At 48.2% G+C, this 14,501-nt stretch overlaps 1 protein-coding gene across 4 annotated transcripts in view; it reads left to right on the top strand.

Moving 5' to 3' along the window:
* The window catches only part of HNF1B (HNF1 homeobox B), a 61,801-nt gene that overhangs the window by 23,715 nt on the left and 23,585 nt on the right, over positions 1 to 14,501 (top strand). For all 4 annotated transcript variants that reach the window (XM_027517563.1, XM_027517561.1, XM_027517560.1 and 1 more), the window contains exon 5: positions 13,977 to 14,137. In XM_027517563.1, the coding sequence (XP_027373364.1) occupies positions 13,977 to 14,137 (161 nt within the window). The remainder of the gene's footprint in view (positions 1 to 13,976; positions 14,138 to 14,501) is intronic.

Genomic DNA, 14,501 nt, shown 5'->3' with positions numbered 1-14,501 from the left:
AGGTGGAGTGTAGGGTTTGCATTCCTACCTGTCAAAGACAGAGAAACAAGACGAGTCAGTCTTACTCTCACCATGAAGAAGGTCGTCCCCGAACCCGCTAAAACTCCAGCTCATCCAGGAGGGAGAGAGACAGATGCTGAGCTTAACATGCATGCCGAGTGAGAGAAACGTGGGCTGTGCTGACATCTAAGCCCAAGTTGGCTTTTTTCACCACTGAGTTTCCAGCCCACAGCCCCGTGCCTGGCACACGATACACCTTCTATGTATTTGTGGACTGACAGTATCTCTTCCAGACAGCTTCCTATCCAAAAGCCTCATACGTAAATGCCCTGGTTTATAAGCCTCTTATTCACTTTCAAGCTGAACGTGAAATTACTTTCATTCTATTCAATATAGTATGTACATATTATTATATAAAGTATATTCTCCCCTTTCTAGGAACGATGTCATTCAGCTCCACTTCCATGAATACTGCTTAACTGAAGTATACAGTTCACCAAAAAAAAATCACTCACTGTTAAACACTACCAGGAAGTCTTCAAAGAACAAGTTATTATTCTTTCTCCCTTAAGTTCTACTAATTTAGCTTGTCCTAGTTTGGTGTACTAGCTTGGATTACTAGTTCAGTTTAGTTCTACTAGATGACTTCCTTTTTCAAAAAATTTATATTGGAGTATAGTTGATTTTAGTTTCAAGTGTACAGCAAAGTGAATCATTTATATATACATGAAAGAGTGAAAGTGAAAGTCGCTCAGTCGTGTCCAACTTTTTGGGACCCCGTGGACTATAGAGTCCATGGAATTCTCCAGGCCAGAGTACTGGAGTGGGTAGCCTTTCCCTTCTCCAGGGGATCTTCCCGACCCAGGGATCGAACCCAGGTCTCCCGCATTGCAGGTGGATACATATCTATTCATTTTTGTAGGTTCTTTTCCCGTTTAGGCCATTACAGAGCACTGAGTGGAGTTCCCTGTGCTGTACAGTAGGTCTTTATTAGTTATCTGTTCTATATACAGTAGTGTGTATTTGCCAGTCCCAATCTCCCAGTTTATCCCTCCCTCCCACCCCTGGTGACCATAAGTTTGGGGTCTACATCTGTAACTCTATTTCTGTTTTGTAGGTAAGTTCATTTGTACTCTTTTTTTTTTTTTTAAAGATTCTACGTATAAGTGATATCATAGGATATGTGTCTTTCTCTGTCCAACGTACTTCACTCTAGATTACTTCCCTTTATCATCTCTTACCAGCATCCCTTGGGGCAAGAAAAGAGCAAGAATCACTCTTCCTGAGTTTCCGTTGAGCTACTGAGGTCTAGAAAAGGGATGGGACTTACTGCCTACCAGTCATATGGAGAGACAGAAAGGAAACCAAGCAGCTATCAGGTCTCGGGGTGCTCCCTACACACGTTGCTGGTGCTCCTGGTCAGTGGAAGCCAGTGATCATCCACGTTCGTGGCCTCAGTGCCCAGCACCTGCTGCTCCCTGGCCCAGCATCCGCGGGCCTGCCGGGTGATCCGGGGCTGTCTGTCGCTGATGATGGTGATGGTGATGACAGTGATGCTGGAGCTGCCCTCCACGGCAGTGAGAAAGGGGCTGGGGTCTGGCCAGGCAAGCATCCCATAATGAGGCAGTTCTGACACTTGCCAGGCCTCCAAGGATCTTCTCGGGTATCACCTCCCAGTAGGGTCCTGCGTATGAATAGGTCGCAGTGGAAAACCTCTCTCTTCTAAGGCAGTTTTATTAGCCCTTCAGTCACAATACTGATGTCTGTTTATGGGCCCTCACTTTTATGTGGACACCCAGTGGCTCAGTCTGCTGATGACTTTATGGCCCTCCCCGTTCCCCAGCCCCACCAGGAGCGTCATGATTCTCCCCGTCAACCCAGCTGAGGGGGCCTTTGTTGCAGCCACATTACCCTGCCAGCAAAGGCAGCCTCTCAGAAAGGAAACCCCAGGAACCAGACTGCGGCAGGCCTCTGTCTGCCCCCACAGCCTTTAGGCCTAACGATGTCCATCGTTAACCCTTCTTAGTTTCACCTTAGACTCCTCTGGATAAAAAGCCGTTTGAGTTACCCAGGTTGCCATGGTAAATCCCCAGTAATTGATCCTCCTGACCCCCGAATTAACCCAAGGGGCCTAAAACTGCATTCTAACATGGCAAGACTAAATTTGGGGTTCCTGCCAGCAGCCTAAACCCTTTAGAAATGGTCAGCTCGTGTTAATGGAGGTGCCTATTCCCACGCTGTTAAAGGCCCCTTGTATATGCTTAGGCCTCAAGAGGTAGGGAAGGATGGGAAGGATGGGAGAGGGAGGGATAGTTAAGGAGGTCAGAATAAACATGGGCACACTGCTATATCTGAAATGGATAACCTACTGTCTAGCACCAGGAGCTGCTTAATGTTATGTGGCAGCCTGGATGAGAGGGAGTCTGGGGGAGATGGATACACATATATGTATGACTGATTCCATTCACTGTCCACCCGAGACTGTCACAACCCTGTTAATTGGCCATACTCCAATATAAAATAAAAAGCTTTTTTTAAAAAAAGGAAGTGGGGAATGGGTAGGCTCCCCACAGGCATCCCACTGGCTCTTTCCACTCTAGATAAAGCACTATCTGGGGTCTCCGGTGGGAAAAGAAAGAGCTGCTGTGTCATACTTACTCCTAGGCACCCGCATTTTGCACCTTCCAAGGTGAAGTTGCTGAAATGCATCAATGCTCTCTCTTCATTTTGATTGTATTTTAATCTCTCTCTCTCCATCTCTCTCAGTCCCCCTTCTTCCTCCTTAAAAATACATGTGTCTCATCAACCTCAGAAAACTCAAGAGATTCAGAGGATCAGTGATACTGTCGTCACTTCTCCACTGCTTGGTCAGGTTGAAGGGCAGGTCATGCATTCATTCCTCATGTCCTCTTATCGAGGGCAGAGCATAGTCTGTGCAAGGTTCTGAGGAAGGAGATTGTGGAGAAGACAGACAAGGTCCTGCACTCATCGGGCTTATGTTCCAGTGAGAGATGCAGCCAAGAAACAAGAAAAGAGACAAAGTCATTTCAAACTATTTGTGCATTATCATGGGAGGCTCAGCATGTGTGTGTATGCCAAGTCACTTCAGTTGTGTCTGACTCTTTGCGACCCCGTGGACTGTAGTCTGCTAGGCTTCTCTGTCCATGGGAGTCTCCAGGCAAGAATACCGGAGTGGGTTTCCATGCCCTCCTCCAGGGGATCATCCTGACCTAGGATTCGAACCCGTGTCTCTTATGTCTCCTGCATTAGCAGGCAGGTTCTTTACCGCTAGCGCCACCTGGGAAGCCCCGAGGTTCATTCTGAGGTCAGTGTGTATCTGGGGTCAATGTGGGGCTTTCAGGAAAGGAGAGAGGTCAGCTTTAGAATAGCTCTTCTTTGCTGGGAGACCCTAGGTAAGAGGTGGTGAAAATGACTTCTTCCTCTTTGAACCTTGGCTTTCCACTCTGTCCAGTGGGCATCTGGAACCCACTGAGAAGCAGACCGTGTAAAACACTTACAGGTGTGAAGACCTCTCAGCTTCTTGAGGGTTAACCCGGGTGGCTTCCACCTGCAATTGCATCTCCAGGCTGGCGTGCTCCCTGCAAACCCTCTGGCGTTTGCCAGCAGAAACCCTCTCTCTGCTAAGGAGCAGGCGTGGTGGCCAAGCTGGGCTTTGTGCGGAGGACAGGCGGAGCTGCTGGCGCCCTGTCCACCTCCCTACCTGAGCCATTTCTCAGGTGCATGCACATGTGCTTCTTTTCTCAGCCAAGATGCTTTTGATAGAAGCCTTTTTCTTTCCTTGGTTACGTTTGCTTTGATTTTTATAAGAAAACCAGTTTGTGGGCTTCCCTGAAGTATCACTCAACTTTTACTCCTTGAGTTCAAGAATGTTTACCGTCCCCGCAGGCCTGTCTGTGTTTCTCCTCTTTTGAATTGGACTCCTAACTAAGCCACCTCGGGGAGAAAGAGATCTGGAATTGAAGCCAGCCCCGTGTTTAAATTGCTTTCATCTTGCCTCAGATTTTTACTCCCAGGCTTTCAGATTTTTAATCTTTGGCAAACATCCATCTGTATCCTCGGAGAGAAGAAAATGTTAATAAGAACCGGCGATGGTCCTGTGTGGCCAGCGAGGAAACTGAGGCAGCAATGCCAGCCTCTTGGAAAGTTTTCAAGTTTTGAGTTCTCAATTTCAAGCCGGGGGAATTGTTCGCATTCTTTCATCCCCAAATGAGTGTCTTATAAGTTCACCAGTCTGAATAATTTGTGTCTCTGCCTCTCTCCTCAAGAAAGGGAACTCCTCGGGACTTCCCTGGTGGTCCAGTGGCTACGACTGAGGTCCCAATGCAGGGGACCAGGGTTTGATCCCTGGTCAGGGAACCAGATCCCACATGCCGCTACTGAGTTCACGTGCCTCAACTCAAGATCCCACAGGCGGCAACTAAAAATTAAAAAGTGGCTCCTCTTTAGGAAAAGGAGGAGAGGACTTATAAGGATGCGGTACTGGACCCATCAAGACTGGCTTAATTCCTTTCTGTCGCAGCCACCACCCCCGCCAGCCCAGTGTGTTTTGACTTCACAGGGAAGACAGCTCTGTCTGCTTATAATTGATGGACGTGGTTGTTTCCTTTCTGGAAGCTCTTTCTCCTCTGCACTCTCGCTCCTGCCTGATTTTTCGATTCCCATTTCCAGACCCGACAGGGCCGGGCTGTGCTCTGCGTGAGGTTAGGAACACAGGGGAAGAATGTGTGTGACAGGGCCCTGGTCGGTTGAGTAATGTTTACTCTGTTGGTGGCTGGGACGAGCCCTTGAGCTGGCAGAGGTCCACCAGCCAGAGGAACATTCCTGCATTATCAGGGATGGGTGATTGGCTTGGAAATGTCAAGGGTGAAAGGCATCCCACCGGATTCTGGGTGCAGCTCACAGACCCCAGTGAAAGGGACCCCCAGGATTCGGGGTCAAAGGCCACATGGGGTCAAGCTGAGCCTCTCTCACTGCCCAGGAGACCCCACCTCTTTGCTTCTTTCTATAAAAGAGCAATTCTGGTCATACTTTCTAAACTGACACTGCTCTTCTGTTTGCCCAGCATTTTCTTTTCCAGGAAAACCTAGAGCTTTCCTAACTTTATATATTTTTTTCTAACTTCGTTTTATTCATTTATCATTCTGGCTTCTGAGGAAGGGAGATCTGCATGCCCAGGTTATAGACAAAAATGTTGAAGCCCAGAAATTAACGGGCCAGGAATCATCAGAAAGTCAAAGCAGAGAGGCAGAGTATGAGTTTAAAGTGGCTGTACACTGGTGCCCAGTTGATTTCTAGAACTATGGAATTGGGGTCTCAACTGGTCTTTTTTTCACCATTTAAAAAAATTGAAGTGAGATTCCCAAGTGGCTCAGTGGTAAAAAAAAAAAAAAACAAAAAAAAACCCTACATGCCAGTGCAGAAGCTGCAGGATACACAAATTTGATCCCCGGGTCAGGAAGATTCCCCTGGAGGAGGAAATGGCAACCCATTCCAGTATTCTTGCCTGGAAAGTCCCATGGACAGAGGACCCTGGCGGGCTACAGTCCATGGGGTCACAAATAGTTGAACAAGACTGAGTGACTGCACACACACGCACGCACACACACAGAAAAACTGAAGTATAAAGAACAAAGTTTTGACAAATGGGAGGAGATGGTCAGGTTAGATCCTCCTGTTGAGTGGACTACATGAGTCAGAAGATGGGGGGTCAAGAGTAGAGAAAGACGGCACTTTGCCCTAGCTCATCCCGAGGAGCGTGGTGCCCTGGCTCTCTGGAGCCACAAGACTCAGCTTTATGTATCCAGTCTAGACAAGTCCTGTCTACTTTCTTCCTCATAGAGTTGATGGGATGAAAAATGAATTGTGGAAGGACTTTGTAAACAAAGGGTACATGGGACAGACAAAAAAAAAATTATAGTTAATTTACAATTTTGATTAGTTTCAGGTGTACAGCAAAGTGATTCAGTAATACATACATAGATTCTTTTTCAGGTTCTCCCCTATAGTTTATTACAAAATATTGGGTATAGTTCCCTGCACTATTCAGTAGGTCCTTGTTGCTTATCTCGTTTGTATTTAGTAGTGCGTATATGTTAATCCCAAACTCCTAAACTGTTTTTTGAAACTTGTCGAGAGCTCTGCGGGGGGTAGTTCTGAGCTCCTGAAGCACTGGTATGGAAAGTTCCTGTGGTTAATTACACCCTAGGCAGCTCCTCCCCAGGGTCCTCCTGACAGGCGGTTGCATCCATCTTTGAAGATAGGGCCGCATTCAGTTTTCTAGAACCCGACATAGCCATCGTAAAAACCACCGTGCTTTGCAAGGTCACACAATAAAATTTGCAGTGCTTATGGGAAAAAAAATGGGGTTAAGGGCACAACACTCAAAAACTTCGTCAGTGACACCTTTTAAAAAAGATAAGAGTCTAATAAAAAAACATTAGCAGTTTTACACCTGTTAAATGCTTAGGAAATACATAAACGCTGTGCAACAATAAATATGGCACTTTACCTTGAGAAAGTTCTGAAGTTTGCCTATTGAAGTGGGTGTCGGAAGCGGCGAAGCTGGTGAATTATTGAGGTGGTGGGCAGAGACTTATCTGAAATCGGAAGGAAAGTTGTAACTTCAAATGATGTGGATGGATGTGGCTATGGCACATACAGTGAATTGATATGTTTGAAGGGTGTGAGAGTGTGTGTGTGTGTGTGTGTGCACGCGTGCATTTAGTGTATTCCTATGTGAATGGATAAACCAGGCCCTACTGTTTAACACAGGGAACTCTATTCAATATCCTGGGATAACCCAGAATGGAAAATAATATAGAAAAGAATATATATATGTATATAATTAAGTCACTTTGCTGTACAGCAGAAATTAACAGAACACTGTAAATCAATGATACTTTAATTTAAAAAAAAAAAAAAAAGCTTTTAAAAAAACTGTAGTGTTTTTCTATTGTGGCTCCATTCAGCTGGATGCAGATTTCTGAAATGGATGTTACACTCAAGTTATTCCCTAATACATCAATCGAATTGAAGCCCATCCTTGTGTGTGTGTTAGTTGCTCAGTCGTGTCCGACCCTTAGCGACCCCATGGACTGTAGTCTGCCACCAGGCTCCTCTGTCCATGGGATTCTCCAGGCAAGAACACTGGAGTGGGTTGCCATTTCCTTCTCCAGGGAATCTTCCCAACCCAGGGATTGAACCTGGGTCTCCTGCATTGCAGGCAGATTCTTTACCATCTGAGCCACCAGGGAAGCCCAGAGTCAATCCACACTTTTGTTTAATTTGGCCTTGCCACAAAGCTTGCGAGATCTTAGTTCCCCAATCAAGGACTGAACCCACGCCCTGGATAGTGAAATCACAGCATCCTAACCACTGGACTGCCAGGGAATTCCCCCAATCCACACTTTTAGTATCAATATTAGCACAGCACTGACTGTATTTTGTCCTTCTGCCGGAAGGGATGCTCCCATGTTCTGGGGCTGGGATGCTCAAAGCACCTAAGGGCTTATTCTCTCATTCAGTAAATATTCACACATCAGCTGCTCTGCTAGGTTCTGAGGATGCACGAATGAGTAAAAAGTCATCTCTTCCTTTAAGAGAGACAGAGAAGGAGACATATCATCCAAGCATTTCTGTGCAGGTGACCAGCCTCTGCTGTCAGTCACTACTGCATGTAGAATACAAAGGATAGAACAGATAACTACTGGATGAATCTAGAAGAGCTTCACAGAAGAGGTGACATTTAGCCTGCTTAAAGGATGGGACATGGAGAAGAAGGGAAGAGCATTCCAGACACAGGGAACAGCATAAGCAAAGGCACGGAGGCAGCAGATGGCAGGGTTCTGACATGACTGTCTGGGATGTGGTGACAGACGACACAAATAAGGCAGAACGGAGTCGTAATGGCCCAATTCTGCCAGTCTCAGGCGTAGGGGCTTTTCCAGGAGGGAGTGAAGAGCTGTGTTAAGTGTCCAAACAGGGCAGTGCGATGGTGCAGTTTTGTTCTAGAAAGAAATCCCGACGTGCAGCAATGTGAAGAGTGCCCTGGAGATGGGTGTGGGTGCAGGAATGCAGGGCATGGAGAGAGGCTGGCTTCTGAAACCACAAGCTTGCAGCCATACTGGATAGAAACCAAGTGATTTGTCTCTGTCCCACATGCTGTTGGCAATTCAGAAACAGCATCATCTCCCATGATGCTGAGGACTGGAAACAGGCGAGAGTTGACACCTCCTCACCAAGGCCTCAGGGATGTCTCTAGATACCAGCTTTTTGCTGCTGGACACACTTGCTGTGGTTCTTAGGGCCAGTGATAGGGATGTGGACAATTAACTGAATTGAAACCAGGAATTGAGTGGGAAATACGTGGCCACTCTCTGGCCTTCTCATTGCTCCTGTGGGAGCTCTGTGGCTATCTGCCTGGCACCTTTAGCCAGCCACTGTTAAACCAGAGTGTCATATGTTCATTTTCAGAGAAGGGAAGATGCCATTCCACTTCTTCCAGGCTTCCTGCCATGGTGCCTGGCACAGGATTCTGAGTTCTGTAAATTCAATCTTCCTAAAAATGCCTTTTAGACAAAGACCATCCCCCCTCAGGAGAAACAGATGTGTCTCAAGTAACTGTTATATGCCAAACATGATCTGGGTAATTTCACACCTGTTAACACATCCAGTCTTTTCCCCAGTGACTGAAGAGATGGAAACCGTTAACAATAAAGAAACCAAAGATCAGAGAGGTTAAGTAATTCCCCCAAGGTCACACAGCTCTTATGTGGTAGAATCAGGATCTAAACCCGGGTCACCTGGCACCAGAGCCTATTCTGCTTCGGTTCTCCTTTCAAGCCCTCTTCTGAGTTTGTGAAATACACAAGGACCTGGCCTCTCCATCCTCTAAGAAGAACACATGGCTGGTCTTGCCGGGGGCAGAGACCTTGTGATATTACCCTTCACCTTGGCATCCTCTTTTAAGGCGGCTGGCCCATTACGGCCTCCCTCTCAGGAGCCTGAGTGATTGCCAAATTCTTGGTGAGAGAAGCATCAGCAGGAAAGGTTACAGGTGCGCCTGGAGCAGGTTGTTGCAATATTTAATTATCCATTTGGCTGTTACAGAAAAATTCTTAACTGTAATTGATGTTTGTTGCTGTAATAGTATATTGCCTGTATTTCTACATCTAGTAATGGGCTTTATGTGCTCGATTTTAATATCCATGAGCCTGGGCAAGTGCACATGTGTGCTAAGGTGCTTTAGTCACGTCTGATTCTTTGCAACCCTAGGGACTGTAGCCCACCAGACTTCCCTGTCCATGGGGTTCTCCAGGCAAGAATACTGGTGGGTTGCCATGCCCTCCTCCAGGGGATCTTGCCAACTCAGGTATCGAACCCCGGTCTCTTATGTTTCCTGGGTTGGCAGGTGGGTTCTTTACCACTGTGCTGTGCTTAGTCAGTCATGTCTGACTCTGCGACTCCATAGACAGCAGCCTGCCAGGCTCCTCTGTCCATGGGGTTCTCCAGGCAAGAACACTGGGGTGGGGTGCCATGCCCTCCTCTGGGGTCCACCACCAGCACCAGTATTGGTAGAGGTATTTCTACCTCTAGTAATGGGCTTTATGTGCGACATATTAATATCCTTGAGCCTGGGCAAGTGCGCAGGTCTTTTTAAAAGAAACATGGTTTCCTTGCACAGAACTGATCAGTTTTGAGAGATCATAATAAATGCCCTTAAAGTGGTCTTTGTAGGTGTGAAAGAAACGGTGAGACTTTGAACTGGTCCCTCTTAGCTGTGGGTTTCCTGGTGGCTTAGACGGTAAAGAATCTGCCTTCAATGCAGAAGACCCAGGTTCAATCCTTAGGCCGGCAAGATCCCCTGGAGAAGGAAATGGCAACCCACTCCAGTACTCTTGTCTGGAGAGTCCCATGGACAGAAGAGCCTGGCGGCGGGCTACAGTCTGTGGGGTTGCAGAGAGTCTGACACAACTGAGCAACTAACACTTTCACTCTTAGTAAGTGGTATTATGGAGAAGGCAATGGCACCCCACTCCAGTACTCTTGCCTGGAAAATCCCATGGACAGAGGAGCCTGGTAGGCTGCAGACCATGGGGTTGCAAAGAGTCGGACACGACTGAGCGACTTCACTTTCACTTTTCACTTTCATGCATTAGAGAAGGAAATGGCAACCCACTCCAGTGTTCTTGCCTGGAGAATCCCAGGGACCGGGGAGCCTGGTGGGCCACCGTCTATGGGGTCGCACAGAGTCGGACACGACTGAAGCGACTTAGCAGCAGCAGTAGCAGCAAGTGGTATTAAGTCTGCTTAATTTATCAGGTCATGTTCATGCTCTGATTTTATATACTTGTATCCATCAATAAACATTGTGATACTTGAAAAAAAAATCACTTGCTTCCCACCCCACTTTGCAGTGGTAAAAGCTCCTCCTCCCCGCCCCCCCACCCCCGACCAAAGCAGGCAGTCCTCTGACTGAGAGCTGAAGGGGGGCTGGAGCTCACCCAATACACTGATGGCAGAGCTGAGCTCAAAACAGAGATCCCCTAGTCCCCAGCCAGACACTGTCTCTTAACCAGAGGTCCTTCAAGGAGGGTGCAGAGGTCTAGGACCATTTGCCTTTCGAGAGCATCTCCCTGTTACATTTCTCCCATAATGAGGTTCTGCTAGGGGAGAAAACAAGAACTGCAAGGCGCTGCAGCCTTGGCTATACTAACAAACGGCTCTCGCCTCCCTCCTGCCAGGCTCCCATGTAAAGCAGGCTTTTGTTTCCTGTGGATACCTTTGGTTAATTATTTTTAAATAAATAATTATGTAGCCTGGGGGTAGGGGAGAAGTCTCCCAGTGACCCATATTTGATCGTCTGAGGACTGGCCCTCTTCCTTCAGCCAAATTAAATAGGGGAAAGCTAGCGTCTGTTTGACTTGAGACCAAATCGATGATGGGGACAAGCTGGGAGGTGAAAACTCACCTGACTCCCAGCGTTATCACTACACTCTCAGGAGCAGAGCATCTTGGGGAGGTAAATAGCTGGTCAGGGAGTCAGAGGAAGTGGCAGAAAAGCAGGGTGAAGTCCATTTTCTCTGAAAGGAAAGAACAAGAGGGCAGGGGCCAGGTCTCCCTCCCAAGTTGCTTCCAGGATGAAGCATCAGTGGTTGCAGCAGAGCCAGATTCTTTGGGAATGATTCTCCGTGGGAAGTAATTCCATTCAGGACTTAGAATCTACCCTCCATTGTCCAGAATTCTGGAGTCATAGGACAAATATCTTTGAGTCCATCCCTACACCAGCTCCCTTCCTGTAGGATCCCAAGCCGTGGGTGCGATTTATTTGACTTTCTACGAGGAGTTTCCTAGATGTTATTTCTGATCCAGACTAGCCATATTAAGGAAGCGATCTCTTCATTTTACAAGAGGAAACTGAACCACAGAGAGAGAAGTGATTTCCCCAAGATCACACATCTTTGCTCTTCGTTAAGAGCAAAGTTAGGATTGAAATCCAAGTTTGTCCCGCTCCAGAGCACACAATCTTCCCATTAGCTCTCCTCGTTAGAAAACCCTTCTTTCTGCCTCTCCCCTTTTCCGGTGGACCCAGCTGCCTACTGAGCTCACAAAGTTTCAGATCTCTCTTCTCCTAGGTAAGCATCCTCCTGGGAACCCAGGGGCAAATATGAGCAGAGCAAAAGGACCTAATTTAAACCCAGTGGGATGGAGTAGAGGGTAGTGGCAATGAGACCTAGGAACTGCAGATAGGTACAGAGGAAGACAGACAGGACTGGGCAGGCGATGTTGGTTTGGAGACGTGGAAGTCTTCCTTTATTCCTTTGAACGTTGTGGCCCCTGTTCCCCCTAAAATATAGTGCCCCAGCCCTGTAACGACTGAATTCCAGTGTTGTCCTGCCTCCGACACCACCCCCATCAGCAGCCCCTTGCATCAAAGGAAACAAGCAACAGAAGCGCACACACAGAACACGCATCAGACCACTTTGTAGTCTGACAAGCTGCTCTTGAAGGTTAGACTCCTGCTCCAGCGTGTGTTTGTTTTCTCCCCACCCTTCTTAAGCTCTAGGTCATTTCAGCCCTGGGGAACGTCCTTCGAACAATCCAAGGAAAACTGGCTTGGGTCTCCTCTTGGCAAGCTCTGTCTTGGTTAATTACGGGCTACTGGTTATGGCAGCCCTGCCTGGCTCCCAGGGGAGCTTTTGTAGCCTCCTCGAGCAGGTGGGGGTGGGGGTGCTCCCCTGGGGGCTGGAGGCAGGGCAGGGGTGAGCGGGCCAACAGAACTTGGACGCTTGATGCAGTGATGTTTCATCCTGGGGAACTGGGCGGAAGGAGAAATGAAGGAGAATTTGGCCCTCCGTGCCAAAGGATTCCTTAGGCATTTGTTCTCTGTCTCTTGCAGGTAGGAACAGGGTCCCCTAAACCTGTCAAATCCAAGGCAGAAAATAAGAACGTGGTCTTTCTCAGCTTTGAGCTTAGGGCAGGATGGCCTGGCTACCCCCTCAGCTTTGTCTCTGGCTGTTTCATGGGCACATCAAACAGGACTTGAACTCTGTACACTGGCTCCCGGTTCTCTTCTGCCTTCAGCTTCCTCCAGTCGCCCAGCACTGTCCCTTTCCTGAGGAGAGGGAGAGTCAGAGCCGCGAGGCTGTACACATGCTTGCTTCTCCCCTCCCTGGCAGACCAAACAGCAGTGGTCTGCTAGGCATTCACTTCCTGCCTATGGGTGCTGCCTGCCCCACCTCCGGGCAGACACACCTTCCCCTGGGCCCTGGAAGTCAGCCAGAGGGGACCCCACTGAAGGAATGTGAGTTCCAGGACCAAAGCGTCCTAGCTACAGCCCTGGCCCCATCGTGCTCTGCTGTTGTCCCATCGGTCACTGGGCCTTGGCCAGAATGGTGGTACACAGAACGATGCATTTTGTTGTGGCCCTTACAAGGGTCATGGCTTCCCTGATAGCTCAGTTGGTAAAGAATCCACCTGCAATGCAGGAGACCCCAGGTCTATTCCTGGGTCGGGAAGAACCACTGGAGAAGGGATAGGCTACCCATTCCAGTATTCTTGGGCTTCCCTTGTAGCTCAGCTGGTAAGGAATCTGCCGCAATGCAGGAGACCTGGGTTCGATCCCTAGGTTGGGAAGATACCCTGGAGAAGGGAAAAGGCTACCCACTCAAGTATTCTGGCCTGGAGAATACCATGGACTACAGTCCATGGAGTCACAAAGAGTTGGACATGACGGAGCCACTTTCACTTTCAAGGGTCACTGGGCCAATGCCTCTCTGTAAAACCTGTCAGTTCATACTCTGCAGCCCTACCTAGCCAAGCAATGCCAGGGAAACATTTCTAAAAGGTATTTTGAAGAGCAAAAGAAATACTCCAGCTGGGATGGGAAAGCCCCTAAAACCTAAAAGCACTATGTAGAAGCAACAAGAAGTAGAATCCATCCATCTGTTTGTTCATTCATTTGACATATTTATCATGTGGCTACCAAGGGAAGGGGCTTCCCAGGTGGCTCAGTGGTAAGGAATCTGTCTGCCAATGCAGGAGACACAGGTTCAATCCTTGGATTGGGAAGGTCCCCTGGAGAAGAAAAGGGCCACCTACTCCAGTATACTTGCTTGGAAAATCCCACAGAGAGAGGAGCCCGGCAGGCTATAGTCCGTGAAGTCGCAAAAGAATCAAACATGACCTAGCAATTAAACAACACCAACCAAGAGAATACAGCAAGGAGCAAAACAACACAGAAATAAAAACACTCTGCCCTCATGGAGCTTCCATTCCAGACTTCAAGCAGAGGCCGAGCAACCTCTGCCCTAGAGAAAGACAGCTGATATGTCTCACAGAAAGACAGGGGAAAGAGGGCAGTGTTTTCCCCGCTTGTCAGCTCCCCTAGAAAACAAGTGATCCCGGGGGCTCAGGTGGCACTAATATCCCACTGTTGGGTCTGCCTTGTTTTGCAGGAGTGCGCTACAGCCAGCAGGCAAGCAATGAGGTCACTTCCTCCTCAACAATCAGTCACCATGGCAACAGCGCCATGGTGACTAGCCAGTCGGTTTTACAGCAAGTCTCTCCAGCCAGCCTGGACCCAGGCCACAATCTCCTCTCACCTGATGGTAAAATGGTGAGTACACCTGGGCCATTGTAACTCTGGAGCTGATAAGATAAGAGGCAAAACAAACACAACTTCTCACAAGGCCTGCCTGAAACAATGAACCATTGTAGCCCCACCGGGGAAAACGGGGGCCGTCCAGAGTTGGAACGGAAAGGTAGAGCCGGTGACCCAGCCTCCGGCGGGTGGAAGAGGTGTTCGGTTTGAACCCAGCCAATAAATCTGACAGAGCCCTGCTCTCATTTTATTGATTGAATGCCTCATAAAGGAGCAAGCCGGGTGGGACCCTGTTTGTTTTGGGGCTGCCAGTGACATTTAAGTTGATAAAAATGTTCGTTCATCCCCACCCCCCCTCAACCAACCCAGGGCCTCCAAA

This window comes from Bos indicus x Bos taurus, chromosome 19 (assembly GCF_003369695.1).
Source record: "Bos indicus x Bos taurus breed Angus x Brahman F1 hybrid chromosome 19, Bos_hybrid_MaternalHap_v2.0, whole genome shotgun sequence".
Taxonomy (NCBI): domain Eukaryota; kingdom Metazoa; phylum Chordata; class Mammalia; order Artiodactyla; family Bovidae; genus Bos; species Bos indicus x Bos taurus.
The sequence above is the reverse complement of the archived record's forward strand: the minus strand, read 5'-3'. Positions and strand labels throughout refer to the sequence as shown.